Consider the following 16,176-nt stretch of genomic DNA (forward strand, 5'->3'; position numbering starts at 1 on the left):
ATCCTGCTGTGCCTGCTGCTGGCAGCGATCCCCACAGCCCCCGTGCCGGCTCCGACTCCGACTTCGGCTCCGGTCGAGCCTGGCCCGGCTCTAAGCTACCCGCAGGAGGAGGCCACCCTCAACGAGATGTTCCGCGAGGTGGAGGAACTGATGGAGGACACGCAGCACAAACTGCGCAGCGCGGTGGAGGAGGTGGGTGCGCCCGGAGGGCTCTGGGAAGCCTGGGCGGCGGGAGGAAGCAGGCTCGGAGCGCTAGCCAGGGTCCTCGGTTCCGCCCAGGCGCCGGGAAGGGCCGGCGGCAGATTCGGAGGAACCTGGAGGCAGCTCGGAGTGATCCCCACTCCCACCTCATCCGCCTTTCGGCCAGAAGACGGGATCTGAGCCTGGGCCGGGAGCCTCCGGGCCGGCTGGACCCACCCACCTGTCGGCAGGCTGCCCCTCCCCCTGTTGTCACGGGGGCTTGCCAGGCCCCTGGTATTCCAACCTCGCGGTTTTGCTGAGGCCGAGGAAGCTCGGGCATCTCAGGTTCCAGCTGTCCATTGGGCTTTGAGCTTGTGTCATCTTCCCGAGACACAGCGAGGATGACATGTGGGGACCAAGAGCCGGAGCTTTGCTAGTCGTCTGTCTGGGCTCCCCCCAGTGCCATGGGGTCAGAGAAGGGACACTGGAATCCTGAGCCCAGCAGTGAGACTTACCAGAGGGTGGTGGTAGGAGGAGGAGAGGGAATGGGAAAAGTACCCCCCTCCACCCCAAGCGTGTTTTGGAGTCAGCCCTGGGCTCCAGGTCCTCTTCTGCCTCTCACTAGCAGGGTGACATTGGATAAATCCCTTCATCTTCTGTGCCTCAGTTTCCTGAGGTAATGAAATGCCAGGATCTGTGTGGGCGCCTGGCATATAATATGTAGCAGTTGTGAGTATCAGCTATCAGGTACCTAAGCAAAACTGCCTGGGCTCTTTCTTGCATCACCTCCCAGGTCCAAACACTATGGTTGGCATCCTCTGTGGTGGGGACACCATACTGCCAGGGCTGCCAGGCCAGGAGGTGCAGCTGGCCCAACTCTCCCCGCACAGCTGTGGGGAGCAACCCCTGGTTCCTGGGGTGGATGGGCATAGTCACTGTTGTCGGGCCCAGCTCTGGGTGCAGCCTGTCTTTGGAGAGAAGGAGTTAGCAACAGACCAGATGTCCAGGCTGATGGGTCAGGTGTCTTCACATCCATTTGGGCAAAGCCTCCGGAGCTGGCTCTGATCCATCAGGAGAAGTTGCTTCCTCCACCCAGCCTGTGTAGTTAGGGGATATGTCCCCTTCCTTCCATAACAGTCAACCTGGAGTTCTCGGGGAGGGGGACACTGGATTGGGGGGCAGTTGCACGGGCATCAGTACCTGAACATTCACTGCATGGCCCAGGTTCCTAAGCCCACGGACCATCTGTTTCCTGTGAAAGCACAAGAATCATGACATCGAACAACTAAAGAGGGAGGGGAGTCACCTAGGCCCCACTGTCTCCCAATGCTGCACCTTCAAATTAAATCGAGCTCATGATACTTCTGGTTTTCTTCTCTGGATTCTAGAACTTTCCCTCCTGCACATGGATCCTCAGTGAAACTGACTAGGTCACCAATGTCTTTATTCAATGTGAACCTGTCCGTGTAGCGTGGTCCTCCGATGGTAGCTCCTGGTGAGAGAGAGGGGGGAGCAGCAGGGCCCCTGCAGGCTCTTCATTGATCAGAGCAGTTCGGGGCTCAGTGGGACCTTAATGGCAGGATCCACTCTGTGGCAATTGTCCACGTTGGCTCTGCCTGCACACCAGCCTTCCTCCCTCTGGCCGTGGCTCTGTCTGACTTGTGCAGATGGGCTAACTGAAGTTTGCCACCAGGGGAGACATTAGCTGCCACTGCTACCCACTCAGTGGTTGTTCCCTAAAGAGTGTCCTCACTAGCAGTGGGGACAGGTTGAGAGGGAGGTTGAATACCTGGTGTCAGGAGAACAGGCTGTGGGGACCAACCTTCCTTCATTCGACTCCAGCTCTGCCACTTCCTGGTGACGGCATCCAGGCTCTGAATGGAGGAAATGTCCCCCTTAGGATAAAGGAGAGACTTAAATGAGAGGATGCAGTAAAGGAAGTTATCTGACCATATAAAATGGGTTTAAGTATAATTGGCCTGGCCAGTGTGGCTCAGTGATTGAGTATTGACCTATGAACCAGGAGGTCTGGTTAGATTCCCAGTCAGGACATATGCCCAGGTTGTGGGCTCAGTCCCCAGTAAGGGGTGTGCAGGAGGCAGCCAATCAATGATTCTCTCTCATCATTGGTATTTTTCTCTCTCTCTCCCACTCTCCCTTCCTCTCTGAAATCAATAAAAATATATGTTTTTAAAAGGTATAATTGGTATAATATATCAGTCCTGATGAGGCTGTTGTAAGGATTAAGGGAGATTGTTCATTACCAATAAATAATGGCTTTTGTTATAATCATATTAATAGTACTAGTATGAATAAAAATAAAGAAGCACCATGGCCAATATATAATAGAATCTCAATAGATTGTGGCTATTGGTGTTAATTTATTTTTAAAGAGATTGCCCGAGGGCCCCTTAAATCTCATAAACAGAGGACAGTTGCTGTTTACTTGTTGTCCAGGGTTAAGAACCAAAGGACTGGGCCAGATGTATTAACTGTTTACGTAGTTGCATCATAAATCTGCTGAGAACTTCCTGCCATTTTAAATACTCCAGCTGACTCAAGCTGTTGATTTCTCCAAGGGGGGAAGATGAAACTAACTCTACTCATCATATCATTATTGGGGGAATCAAATCTTCAAATGGTTTAATCTAGGCCGTTCCTATTTTACTAGCTTATTATTCTATATATTACTGATACATGTATTTTGAGGATAAAACTACTCTACTCCCTACCCCCACACTCTCATTGCCTTGTCTGCAACTGGCATATTTTAGAATGTTCCTAGGAAGGACCCAGTACCAAACCTGGATTTCTTTCTCTCCAGTTTTTCCTTCTGTACCCTTTTAACAGACACACAGATTCAACCAACCATAAATGCCATTTTAAATAACATTCGCATTCCTCCTCTATGAAACAAGTCCTATTGCTCCAGGCCTAAGTTTTCCTTGCTAGTGGCAGCAATAGTTGTGGTTGAAATTTCCATTGTAAACTGTACTTGTAGTTTGTGGTGCCATTAAAGAACTGTTAGCTCATTCTGTTGAAATAACCACTGGTTGAGAGAGCAGTTTTATGAAAAGACTATCTGCTCAGCCCAAAGCAAACTCTAGACTTGGTAACTTGTCAATTATTTGAAAACGAAGCTGGAGGATTCGGATTCCCATGAGAATTTTTAAAATATGAAAACATTCCGTCTCCTTGTGGGGAATCGCCTCTGTAGCATCTGAAGTCTCCTACACTTTGCAAGCTCTATCTTTTCTATCACTAAACATGCCAGCCTCTCTCTCTCTTACAAGAAAATGAAATCCTTTTTTTGCCCATTCTGTCTCCTGTCCTTTGTTGTTGTTAATTCTCGCCCGAGGATATTTTTCCCATTGATTTTTTTAGAGAGAGTGTAAGGGAGGAAGGGGGGAGAGAGAGAGAGAAACATCGATGTGAGACACATCCATTGGTTGACTCCTGCACAGACCCTGACCTAGACTGTGTATCAACCTGCAGGTGCTTACCCTTGACTGAGAATCAAACTCAAGATCCTTCAGTGCACAGGCCGACACTCTAACCACTTAACAACACCAGCCAGGGCCTGTTTTCTATCTTCATTCCATTTTCCTCTATTTGTTAGCAAACTCTTCAAACACATGAGAGATACCTGCTCTCTCCACTTCTACCCAAACATTCCCTGGAAAGCTTCTAAAACTGCTTTCCAAAGGGCAGTATTGTGAAAGTAGCTATTTATTACCCCTTTGCTTGATGGCAAATACTGGACCAGGCACTTGGATTTTGTGATCCTAATTCTTACATCTGCTCAGCAAAATAGGATCATCCCTCATTTTACAGAAAAAGAGAAAGCTGCCTTAGCCAGTTTGGCTCAGTGGATAGAGTGACGGCCTGCGGACTGAAGGGTCTTCTCCTAGTGGGTACTCAGCTAAAGGCACCTATCATTATTACCATTATTTGCAATTGCAAAGAGGAAAAGAGAAGTGGTTCATTTTTCTTTAAAAAAGTTTCTTTCAATTACAGTTTACAGTCAATTCTATTTTGTATTAGTTTCAAGTGTACAGCATAGTGGTTAGACAATCATTTACTTTACAGAGTGACCCCTTGATATTTCCAGTGCCCATCTGGCACCATACATAGTTATTATATTGTTGACTATATTCTCTATGCTATAATCTATACCTCAGTGACAATTCTGGAACTACCAATTTGTACTTCTTAATCCTTTCACCTTTTTCATCCAGTCTCCAACCCCCCTCCACTCTGGCAACCAGGAGTTTGTTCTCTGTATGTATGTGCATGTTTCTGCTCTGTTTGTTCATATATATTGTTCTTTAGATTTCACATATAAGCTAAATCAGATATTTATCTTTCTGTGACTCACTTATTTCCCTTAGAAGCCATTAGTCGGACATCTTTAGCACTGCCACAGAGCCGGCTTCTAGCTGAGTGGCACTCCCCCAGTGGAAGCACACTGACCACCAGGGGGTAGCTCCTGCATTGAGCATTTGCCCCCTGGTGGTCAGTGCACATCATAGCAACCAGTCATTCCCCCTTAGGGTCAATTTACATATTACCCTTTTATTATATAGGATTATTGACTATCAGAATTCCTTTAATTTTTAAATGTCCTGACCCTCCTTGACCACATTAATGAAATAGGAATATCAGCATGTACATGTTATTGACTGTCTTCTATGCTGTACTCTACATCTCCATGGTTCTTTTTCCCTAATCAACTCTGACTTGTATTAAGAGGGGGAAAAATTTGCTCATTTAATCCATTGATTTAATAGATGGAGGCAGAAGAAGCTGCTGCTAAAACATCGTCAGAAGTGAACCTGGCAAACTTACCTCCCAGCTATCACAATGAGACCAACACGGAAACCAAGGTTGGCAATACCACCATCCATGTGCACCGGGAAATTCACAAGGTACGGGCGGTCCTGGCCAGCACCTTCTCCTTTCTATAGCGCCCAGTCCCATCCGAGCACTAAGTTTTCTTTTCATATTTGATACATAAGCCAAAAATACAAATTATTTTTACTTATCATTAAGTATTTAGTACTTAATTTTCTTAACACTCCTTGTCTTTTATTCATGTTTTGGTATTCAAACATGGACTTTCTTGGACTTCTACTTAATAGTTTCACACATATGTCATCTTTTTCCCTAATTTACTATAATCCTCTGTAGGGCAAGGTATATACTACTAGTGTTAAATCCTCTGGTAGTGCATCAGAATTACCTGGGAGCCTGTCACACTTCCCAACCCCAGCCCGATCCTCGGAGGTTTTATATCACTGATATTGGGTAGTTTTTAGAGCTCTCCGGAGCTTTGATCTCATTCTCACATGTGGCTGCACATGCAATCACCTGGGAGCTTTATGAACTAGTGATGCATAAGATGCCTCCCCAGAGACTCTAACTCAGTTGATCTGAGTGCTGCCTGCATTGATCTGAGTGTGGGCTTTATTGATTCACTGCCCCCTGTCTTAATCTGAGAGCCACCCCATTGATCTGAAGGATGCCTTCATTAATCCTGGGGTACCTTTCTTTGACCTGAGTGTGTTCTTCATTGAGCTAAATTTAAGTACTACTATATCTATATCTATATCTATATCTATATCTATATCTATATCTATATCTATATCTATATCTATAATGGGAAAGAGAGAGAAACATCAATGATGAGAAAGAATCATTGATTGGCTGCCTCTGGCACAACCCACACTGGGGATAGAGCCCGCAACCCGCCATGTGCCCTGACCAGGAATTGAACCGTGACCTCCTGGTTCATAGGTTGATGCTCAGCCACTGAGCCACGCCGGCCGGGCATAAAATACTTCTTGATAAAACAGAACAGTTCACCTGAATCCGGAGCGGGGCAGCTGTAGCTAAAACCTGCTTGCTTCTCATGAACGATGTCCCATTAGACACCCAGGCCTGTGTTGAAAAGAAAGTCTACCTGAGTTTTAAGTGATGAGCCCCAAGAACGATAAACATGGTGAACACTGAATATTTGCTGGGCGACAGGCTCTGTGTTGAGTGCTTTGCACAGACCACCTCATCCCTCCACATAGCAGCCGTGTGAGGCAGACTCTGTGACACCAATGGTCACTGCTCAGAGGAGAGGCTGCTCATCTGAGGGGAAGGGAAGGCGGAGGGGCAGTCTGTCCGCTTGGCTGGATGCCCCTGCTTCAGAAAACAGAAGAGAAAAAAAAAGTTGTGGAATTTGCCCAGAGTTCCTTCTATTTCACACTCACTGCGTCTGTTTATTGTAGATCACCAACAACCAGACTGTACAAACCATCTTCTCAGAGACAGTGATCACATCTGTGGGAGAGGAAGGCGGCAAAAGGAACCACGTGAGTTGTCACCGCCCCTGCGCTCACACCCCAAGGCACACGCATCTTGGTGCACCTACCGCTGGTGACCCAGGCTCCAGACCATGGGCAGGAGGCAGGCACCTTCAGGCACTTTTCCTGCCTCATTTTGGCCAAGATCATCTAATTCCTGACCAGACCTATGCCTTCTGGTTAACAGGCTCTACATTCCTGCACTTTGCATCAGAAATAACAGAGAAATTAAATTCAGTTGTCATTTGATGGCTCCATCTCAGCCTTGAAAAGGGGAGGGAATAAGGAGCTGGCTTATTGGGTGCATTGATTAGAGACCCTGTTCGTAAGACCTGGGCATCCGAGCGCTTGTGGCCTGGCCCATGCCTTGTATAATGTCAGCCCAGATCAGGCAGTTTGAGAGCAAGAAAACCTTAGGTGGAACCCAGTGGCCTAAAGGGAAAAGGGTGTCCTCCCACTCCAGCTTCATGCTCCGGCCGCTGTGATATGCCTGCTACTGAGGTGCCTGTTGTTTAGTCCAAAGGCATTTTCAATAGAATTACAGGGTCCTGTAGTTGGAAGGGGCATCATTTCACAAAAGGAAGACCCAATTGGAGTCACTGGTCTCCCGACTCCCAGGCCAACAGTGACTCATCTGCGGTTATCTTCTCAGAGAAGTGGCTGCTTAAGACACAGATGCCTGATGAGGCCCGGACAAGGCACTGCCTTGAGGCATGGGCCACAGTGAAGTGTGCCCCCTTCGTGGAGACCACAAGGACCAGCCTCTCTGTACCCAGGTGCCTTATGCAAACTTCCGGATTATGAGATCTTTCCCTTTTGAGGTGTGCGACGCATTCCTGGCCTTCCAGGGGGATCAAGGATTTTCCCTGCCTCTTTTGGCCTTATCCCCAGGAGAGAACTGGTGTGTTCATAATAGTTAGGGAGGTGGCGTTGACATGGTTGGTGTTGATGGGTGCTTCTTTGATTTTGGCACAGAGCTCAGGAAACGTACTGCAGGCTGAGGGGTGGGGGAGGGGGGTCCAGTTGGTGCGAGTGACCCACCATTCAAGGGACCTGGGGTTGGGGTCGGGGCAAGCTGTGTGGTGAAATGAAAGGAACTCAGGTGGTGAAGCCCAGAAGCATGACTTTGTCACTTACAAGCTGGGTCACCTCGGTTTCCCCAGCTTCAAGAGAGGCAGTAATTTTCACCAGCTCTCCCGACTCAGAGAGTACAGAAGTCTTAGAAACAAGAAGACAGGATACACTAAGGTCAGGAGGGAAGAGAGTCCAGTTCTCAAAGGTGGGAAGAGAGAGAGGAAAGCCAAACAAAAAAAACAAACAGCTGTAGGGTGTGGAGGGAAAAGCTTTAGGATATTCCAGATTTACGTCTCCGTGTGGGGCCCCATGAGGGAAGGAGGGCCTGTGCAGAAGCCATGGAATGGAAGGGGCAGGGGAAACAGAACTCACCGGGCTGTGAATTAGAAAAAAAAAGAATTGTCCTCAAGTTAAAAAATAAAAAAGGGCAAATGATTGCACAATGATAGAGGTTTGCTCCAGAGAGCTCCCCATAGGGCAGCCGCCCTGGCTATGAGCACATGGGCACCTGCTGGAGGCCCAGGTGCCCAGTGACCTGCAACATTCAGATCCCTCCCATGCTCTCCCCTGTGCCCCCCAAGGGAGATGACTACTCAGGTTTTGAGCCCTGTGATGGGGGAACCAGGCTCTGATCATGGTGAGCCGGTGAGAGACAAGATCTCAAAGATGCCAAGAGTGTGCTTGGGTAGAGAGCCTGCACGCGTGTGCTGCTCCCAGTGAGTTTGTGCCGGCTTTCCCGAGTGTGCGTGGCTTTGTGCGTCCGTGTGTCCTTACTTCAGGCTCAGCTGGGGGCCCAGAATCTCCACGCCTTGGTTGCCATCTCCCATGCCCACCGTGTGACGCTGGCCGTTTGTGCAGCACCCTGTGCAGTGCGTGATTGGAACCCTGTGGTCCTGAGGGTGCAGGAGGTTGGCAGGGAGAGATAGATCCCCAAAACCCAGACGGTAGAGACTCGCCAAGTTTTTCTAGATTTGGGCTCAGGCCCTTGGCGTATTAACTCACTGAGTTTCTCTATGAGAAGAAATTCCAATTTGATCGGCTAGAAGGGAGACCTGGGCAGCTGATGTTTGACTGGCCAGTTTGTAGAGAACCCGACGGGTCTTCAGAGAATAGACTTTCAAGCCGCCTGTGACAGGAATGTCATGTTCAGACACAGGGACATCTGTACCACAGCCTCATTCATTGCCAGAGTGGCTTGCTGAAAGTCAGAGAAGCAAGATCTAGTATCAGATGCCCACGGCATCTTCCATTCAGCTGTTCTCTGGTTCCTGGGTCCCCGTGGTCCTAACACAACTGAGCGGGGGCTCAGCATCAACTTTGCAGAAACACGAAGATCCTGTCTCAAGGGGGAAGCTGTAAACACGAGACTCCTTCAAAGGAGTGCGAAGGGTCGATATTGTCACCACTGTCCCACCCCATAGCTTCATAACTTAATGATTTCTACAGTTGGCTCTGAAATGCATTCCACCCTGAAGAAACTTCCTCTTAAATGGAAAAGGGAGATTTGCCTTTCAAAAGGACGAAAATCATCCGCTATCCCAATCTTCAGTTACTGCAAACGGGGGCTAAATTTCCAGCATTTAAAATTCCCAGATGAATTCAATTAAAAATAATCACCAAGCACCACCACCAACCCCCACCCCCATTTTCCTTTCTTCAAATGCTGGTATGTGTATGAATATGTATGGTAACCCGAGGAGGCCCGTGGAAAGTTTCAGACAGTCATACTATATGCCTGTCTAGAAAACTTAGCACAGTATGTGCACGGTATTGGTCTGTTTTTAAATTCAAACGCGAGAGGGGAAGAGGACATGCGGCTTGTTATTTCGCCTGAGTGCACTGGCGATGCGATGTGGCCCGACATCTTTCTGTGGGGTTTTTGTGCGGGGCCCTCGCCTGTCTCCCTTCATGGGCCAGTGGGCGGCTGACTGATGTGGTGCTGCTTTCGTGCAGGGTGAGGTTAGGAGAGCTGGAGCGTGGACAAGCCATTATGCATCGATGGGAAGCTTTTATTTATAGCACCGTGTCCCCAGAGGTGAAGAATCCGGTCCAATTAGCCAAGGCACCATTGTGAAGGGACACATCCTCTCATTAAAATACAGCTCACAGCTACCGACCTTAGCACCTCGCTCACATTTGTTGCCTTTTCTATGTTTGCATTAGAATATGAGATAGAGCCATAGGTCCACTTGTTTTTCCAGCTGAACATGCCTCATTTGAACCTATGGGTTCCATTCTATAACAACCAACTCCCAAGATCTTGGTCAAGACTTTCAAGGTTCCAGGGAGACAAATTTCACTACCAAAATCATGTAGATCGGAGCAATTTGAGTGACCCCCGAGACGTCCTTGTCCCACAGCATGATGGGGGTGGCAGGGCCTTTCTGACTCCACCCAGTGCACAGCGGACAGTGACAGTGAAACTCTCTGCAGGTGTGAACCAAACGTCCCCTCTGCTGCGAGGATGCGGTCTGTCATTTGTGCTGAAGCTTGGGAGGGGTGGGAGGTAAACTGAGGCTGAAGGTCTCAGACTTGTTTGTTGGTTTCCCATGGACAGTATCCTGTCTCCCCAAAGTCCAGGGAGACCCAACAGGAGTGTGGGAGGAGCAAGGGTGTTGAATGACAGCCTTCTCCGTGAGACCTCAGGTTCTTCCACGCTCCCAGCCGCTCCCAGCCAGGTGGGGTGCTGGCTTTGTTTGCTTCTATGCCCTGATTTCTGAAGCTGGAGTTGTTGTTATCAACTTAATAGAGTGGCAGAGGGCGCCATGATGACAAGTCACTGGGGGTTTAACAGAAATGCTATCGGGGAGGGCCTGGGCCTATTAGAGAAACTCAGTCAAAACCCTGCCCTGACCCTTACAAGCTCTGTCCATTATGAGTCTGCTTCTTCATTTATGAAAGGGGGCTAATCATTGCCGGTTCCCAGAATTGAGTGAGAATGGAGTCAGGCAACGTTTATAAAAGCTCTTTGTGTAGGGCTCATTAGTATTGAAAAGTATTTAAAACTGGGTTCTAATTGGTTTCTCCCCTGGTTCCCAGCAACCTGCTGCCAAAAGAATGAATGGGCATAGCCGCTGAGGGTATGGTCAAGGACTCCCCGGGCTCCCTCCACTGACGTTCGCAGCCTTGGGCTAGGCTCTCCAGAGCCCGGCCTCCCCCTCGGAGTATTGCACTTCACCTGGAGCTCCGTGTTCCTAGCCACAGGGTTGACTTGCCTGCTGTCCTTGTTTGGGTGCTAGGGACACAAACAGAAGAAAGAATGGACCATATGAATGACAAGAGAATAGGTGCTGGCAAATGCCAGGATGGGCCTCTGGTTGACAGGGTGTATGCTGGTTTCTACAGAGAACAACAGACTAGTGGTCCTAAGAGTGATGAGAGTGATGGTATAGTCTTAAGTTGAATGTGCATTTCCACAGTCCTATCAGCAGACATTTGGGTACATCTGCGTTTATAGATTTATATTTGACTTTGTGATATCTGGCCAAGTATAAGGAACCTCATGCCTAATCCAGTAGGAAAAAATTATAGGGAAATTGAAGAGCTCTGGATCATTCTGAGAGATGAACAAACAATCTCCAAACAATAAGTAGATGTGGGCATTTCTTTTGAGCTATAACCTGGCTCTATTAAAGTGGACTCTCCTCACCCTAAATCTCCTTCAAGAAGGAACTCATCCCCTGCCAGCATGGCTCAGTGGTTGACCATCGACCCATGAAACAGGTAAGGGTTCAATTCCCGGGATGTGGGCTCAATCCTCAGTAGGGGGTATGCAGGAGGCAGCCCATCAATGGTTCTCTCTCATCATTGATGTTTCTATCTCTCTCTCCCTCTCCCTCCCTCTCTGAAATCAATAATATATATATATACATACATATATATATATATATATACACACACACACACATATATATGTATATATTTTAAAAAAGAAGGAACTCATTAAATATACATAATTCCATATCCAAATCAAAATATTGTGAAGTTAATCAGTGAGTCTCATATAAGTTGGTATAACAGGATGTCTTGAAAAATGTTAAGTGAAAAAAGAGCAATTGCTAAGCAGTATCTATACTATATTAAGTAAAATATACCTTATATATACAGTATATAAAAATATTTCATTTTTAGAAAAAAGTTTGCATAAAAAGTTTGGCAAAATATATACTAAATCATTCATAGCAGTATATCTGGAGGAATTGAAATTTGCTGAGGTTTTTTCCTTGATAGTTATCTACACTTTTTTAATGTTTTAAAAAAAGCTTGTGAATTATTTACAGCTTTGCTATAAACATCTATCTATCTACCTATCTGTCCTTTTTGAACAATTTTGTAAGTATTTCTTTTGTGCTGATCCTGGAAATTAAGTTGCTGAGTCATAGGTTGTATATCTAAAATTCTGAGAGATGCTGCCAAATTTTCCTCTAGAAATTTACAGTAATTTCACTCTTTTTTAAAAAATATATTTTTACTTAATTTAGAGAGGAAGGGAGAGGGAGGGATAGAAACATCAATGATGAGAGAGAATTTTTGATCAGCTGCCTCCTGCACATCCCACCCTGGGGATCTAACCTAAAACTGGGCATGTGCCCTGACCATGAATCGAACTATGATCTCCTGGTTCATAGGTCAACACTCAACCATTGAGTAATACCAGTAATTTTACGCTTAGCAACAATTTCTGAGACTATTTAACCTCCCCTCCCCTACAGTGGTTGTTACAGTGGGTGATCCTTTTTACCTTCTTTTTATTTATATTTCTGTGATTATTAGTAAGGTCCAGGGGAGTAGCTGTTGGAGAATCGTAAGTTGTAGCAAAGATAGAATTCTCCACAGATTCATCTCACCCCTTCCTCCCTTTCTCATGATGAAAGGGCAGCTTGGCATTCCAGGCTGTTCCCAAGACAGAACGCCATCTGTCCCCTAATCTGTGTGGGGCAGATTAGGAAGGTGTGAAGTTCCTGTGTCCATGTGAGGTGGCTGATGGGCTGTGAGTCACACCAGGAGTAGGTGATGGTGACATGCAGGCTCCTGCCTCCACCCCTGTAAACAGAAAAGGCAGACTTCCTCCTTCCTTCTCCCCTAACCTCCACAAACACCCCACACACATGCTTAGATGCCTCCTGGTCCGAGAAGCCCTCACTAGGGGGGCTAAGTTTACAGGCAGGTAAGATCAAGGTGCAGCTCAATATTCATGAGCCATGTGACTGATTAAGTTCCTTAACTGCTCTAAGCCCTTTGTTTCCTCATATGTACAGTGGGGTTAAAAAAAAAAAAAGGACCTTCCATATAGTGTTGTCATGAGGATAAAGTAAAATAATCCAGGTGAAAAGCACCACCCAGTGCCTAGGGTGCAAGAGTAAGCAGTCAGTCAGTGTCATTGTTATCATTCGATTACCCCAAACTATGGCTGTCAAAATTTCCAGGATTAATTACTCAACACATGCATTGATTTGCACATCCATTGAGCACTTACTGCATGAATGGCGGATAAATGTAAGAGACAGTCCCTGAAGCAGAGAGCACCCAGGCTAGTGGTGCAGCCAAAACCAGACCATTCCAATGTGATTCCGTAGGCAGAGGCTACACAGGGCGTGGTGGGTACATGACCCGGTGGCCAGGGAAGACTTGTTGGGAGATGATCCTTCAGGTCTCTGCTGCTTCTGCTCATTTGATAAGCAGAGGCATTCACTGCCCTTGTGTTCCAGACCCTCATACATCAAGCAGCCTTGGAAGGAAGGCAGAGAGAGCTGTCCTCCTTTGCGTGGGGTCCACTGTAAACAGCCTGGGTTCTCTAAGCTTGACATTCCTCAGCTGTGATGCACCCCCACTGCGGGCACAGCATCCACCTGGGCCCCACGGTGGAGTTGGGGGCAGGGGAACTGTTGAAAACACAAAGCTCCTGCTGCTTCTGTGCTGTCAAGTCCTGTGTCCCCGACCCCGGAGTTCATGTCTTCTGCTGGCATCCATGAAACTGTGGAAGGCTCACGTGTCCCCTTGCAAGTAAACCCACAGACTCTGTTTTGGCAGGCTTCCTGGAAGAGGTGGCAATTAAGCTGTATCTTGAATGATGTCTAGCTAGGAATTCTCGATGGTGAAGAGAAAGAGTATTCCTTGCAGAAGACTTTTTTGTTCAAAGTCAGGAAGCATGTGGAAATAAGAACATGTTTGAGGAACACTGCAGTGTAGGATCCCAGGGGTGGGAGCATGCCTGGGGCAGCAGGTGAGGCTAGGAGAGGCAGGGATTAGATCAGGAAGGTCTTTGAGAGCCCAGCCAAGGAGTTAGAAGCACATGCTGAGTTAGGAACACATCCCACGCATGTGGAGTGCTTTAACACTCCCCGTACCATATGCATAGTGCACTGAGGCTCTGCACAGCAGCCCCCAGGGGAGAGAGCCAGGAAGACGTGGTTTGAATGGCAGATACATTGGTGGGGACGGAGTTTTGCTTAATCCTGCTGAGTCCTTTGTGCCCTTCAAAAGGCCTGGCTTCGGGGCTTGGAACCGGGAACCTTTTAGTTAGAAACAGAGCACTCTGCCTTTGTGTGGTGCCAGTAGGCCGCCAGAGGAGCGACAGTGATTGAACTTGAAGTCTCATTAGGCTGACGGCTGCAGAACAAGCCGTGTCTGTGGTGCCTGAGGAGCCGGGGTTGAGGAGCATCTGTGCGGGTCTGTGGCTGTCCGCTGCTCTCAGAACCCGGGGATCCTTCCAGACCAGCCCAGACAGCACGCGCACGCGGCCTTGGCATCTGGCTGTGAGACACGTGGCCCCGCCCTTCCTTGACCTTTGGCATCATTCTGAAAAACTCACCGAGCTTGCGAGACCATCTTGTTTTGTTTGTAAAATAATGGCAAGGACCACAGTGTTCCCTCATGTGGTCGCTGTGACTCAGAAAGTGACCAAGTTAACCACCCCCTCTCCAAAGCTGCCTCATTCCACTTTCCGGGGTCATTCCCCGTTAACCGTTCAAACCAACCGTCAGCGATGTGATTAAGGGCTCAGTAATAATGGCAATAATAGTAACAGATGATGATGAAGAGAATCACTGCCATTTGTGGGCCCTTGCTCCGTGCCAGGTACCGTGCCTGGATCTGGCTGAAGAGAATCACTGCAATCACTTGCTCCGTGCCAGGTACCGTGCCTGGATCTGACCAGGTTTCCCTCACATAACCTGCATGGCAACCATGCTCTTAAAGGGACATTTTTAAAAGTTGTGATAAAATATTTATAATGTAAAATTTACCATCCCAACCACTTTTCAATATATAGTTCAGTAGTAAGTACAGTACACTCCTATTGTTGTTAACCAGTATCTTTTCATCTTGCAGAACTGAAATATTGAACTCCTGAAACCATAACTCTCTACTGCCTCCCTTCCCCACTGCTCGCCCCTGGCAACTCCTACTCCTTTCTGTCTCAATGACTATGATTACTCTAGGTACCTAATGTGAATGGACTCTTACAGTGTTTGTCTTTTAGCACAAGGGCTCAGCCATGGTGTAGCATGTGTCAGAATCTCCTTCCTTTTTAAAACTGAACGATAGTCCATTGTGTGTGTGGACTATCACACAAACACACACATACACATACGTATACATATCTGTACTACATTTTTATTCCATTCATCCGTCAATGGACACTTGAGTTATTTCCACATCATGGCTATTGTGAATGACACTGCTATGAACACGGATGTATAAATATCTCTCTGAGTCCCTGATTGCAATTCTTTTGGGTATATACCCAGAAATGGAATTGCTAGGCAATTTTTTGAGGAAATGCCAGACTGTCTCACAGTGACAGCACCATTGGACGTTCCCACCAGTGGAGCATGAGGTGGGACATCTTTTAAACCTCTGGTTTCCATGACTGTAGGCATGAGGGGACTTGAGGACCTATATTGGAGCTGAAGGGCTGTATGAAAATCCCCGGGCTCTGCTGCCTTTGGTCAAAGCAGTGCTTTCTCAGCACCGGTCCCAGGGGCTGCCTCTGCAGGTGGCAGTCACAGTCTCAGGGTGTCTTTGAGGTATTACTGACACCACTAATCAGAAGTTCTCGCCTACACCCAGCCTCTAGCCAACGTGCTGAAAACTGGCCCGGGTTAGTGTACACAGGCTCAGGCTGCACCTGGGAGATTCATCTCTGGGATCCAAAAATACGTTGTTGTTTTTTTGACCATTAAGATTCTATGTCCCACTCCACCCCTCCCTTGTAACCCCTGCCCCACCATGGTCTCCTAGAGGAATCCAAAGGCCTCCCACATGCCTGTAAGGCTCTGCAGACCCCTGAGGGAAACGGTTTGTGGTGGTGGTGATGGTAGTGATGGTGGTGGTTGTGGTGTTTCTAAATTCCCACCAGAGGTAGGGAGGGCTTCTTGGGAGGAGGGCCAGAGGCCAGTGCCAGTGGAGGCCTTGGTCATTCGCACTCCTCCTCTGGGGTCAAAGTCAGGGTCAGGGGAAGGGGACTAGATCAGGATGGGGTTTGGGATGCAGTTTAATGCTCTCACAGAATTTGCAGTCATGCCCCAGATCCGATGAGCTAAGCTAGCCTCCTAAATCAGGCAGGAAT

The 16,176-nt window shown here is 47.7% G+C and overlaps 1 protein-coding gene across 1 annotated transcript in view; it reads left to right on the forward strand.

Annotated features, from left to right (window-relative positions):
• The window catches only part of DKK3 (dickkopf WNT signaling pathway inhibitor 3), a gene marked incomplete at its 5' end in the record, with an annotated part of 38,940 nt that continues 22,764 nt past the window's right edge, over positions 1-16,176 (forward strand). The window contains 3 exons of the mRNA XM_006763503.2: positions 1-192; positions 4,971-5,108; positions 6,459-6,542. Coding sequence (XP_006763566.1) covers positions 1-192; positions 4,971-5,108; positions 6,459-6,542 — 414 coding nt within the window. The remainder of the gene's footprint in view (positions 193-4,970; positions 5,109-6,458; positions 6,543-16,176) is intronic.

This window comes from Myotis davidii, unplaced genomic scaffold (assembly GCF_000327345.1).
Source record: "Myotis davidii unplaced genomic scaffold, ASM32734v1 scaffold118, whole genome shotgun sequence".
NCBI lineage: Eukaryota > Metazoa > Chordata > Mammalia > Chiroptera > Vespertilionidae > Myotis > Myotis davidii.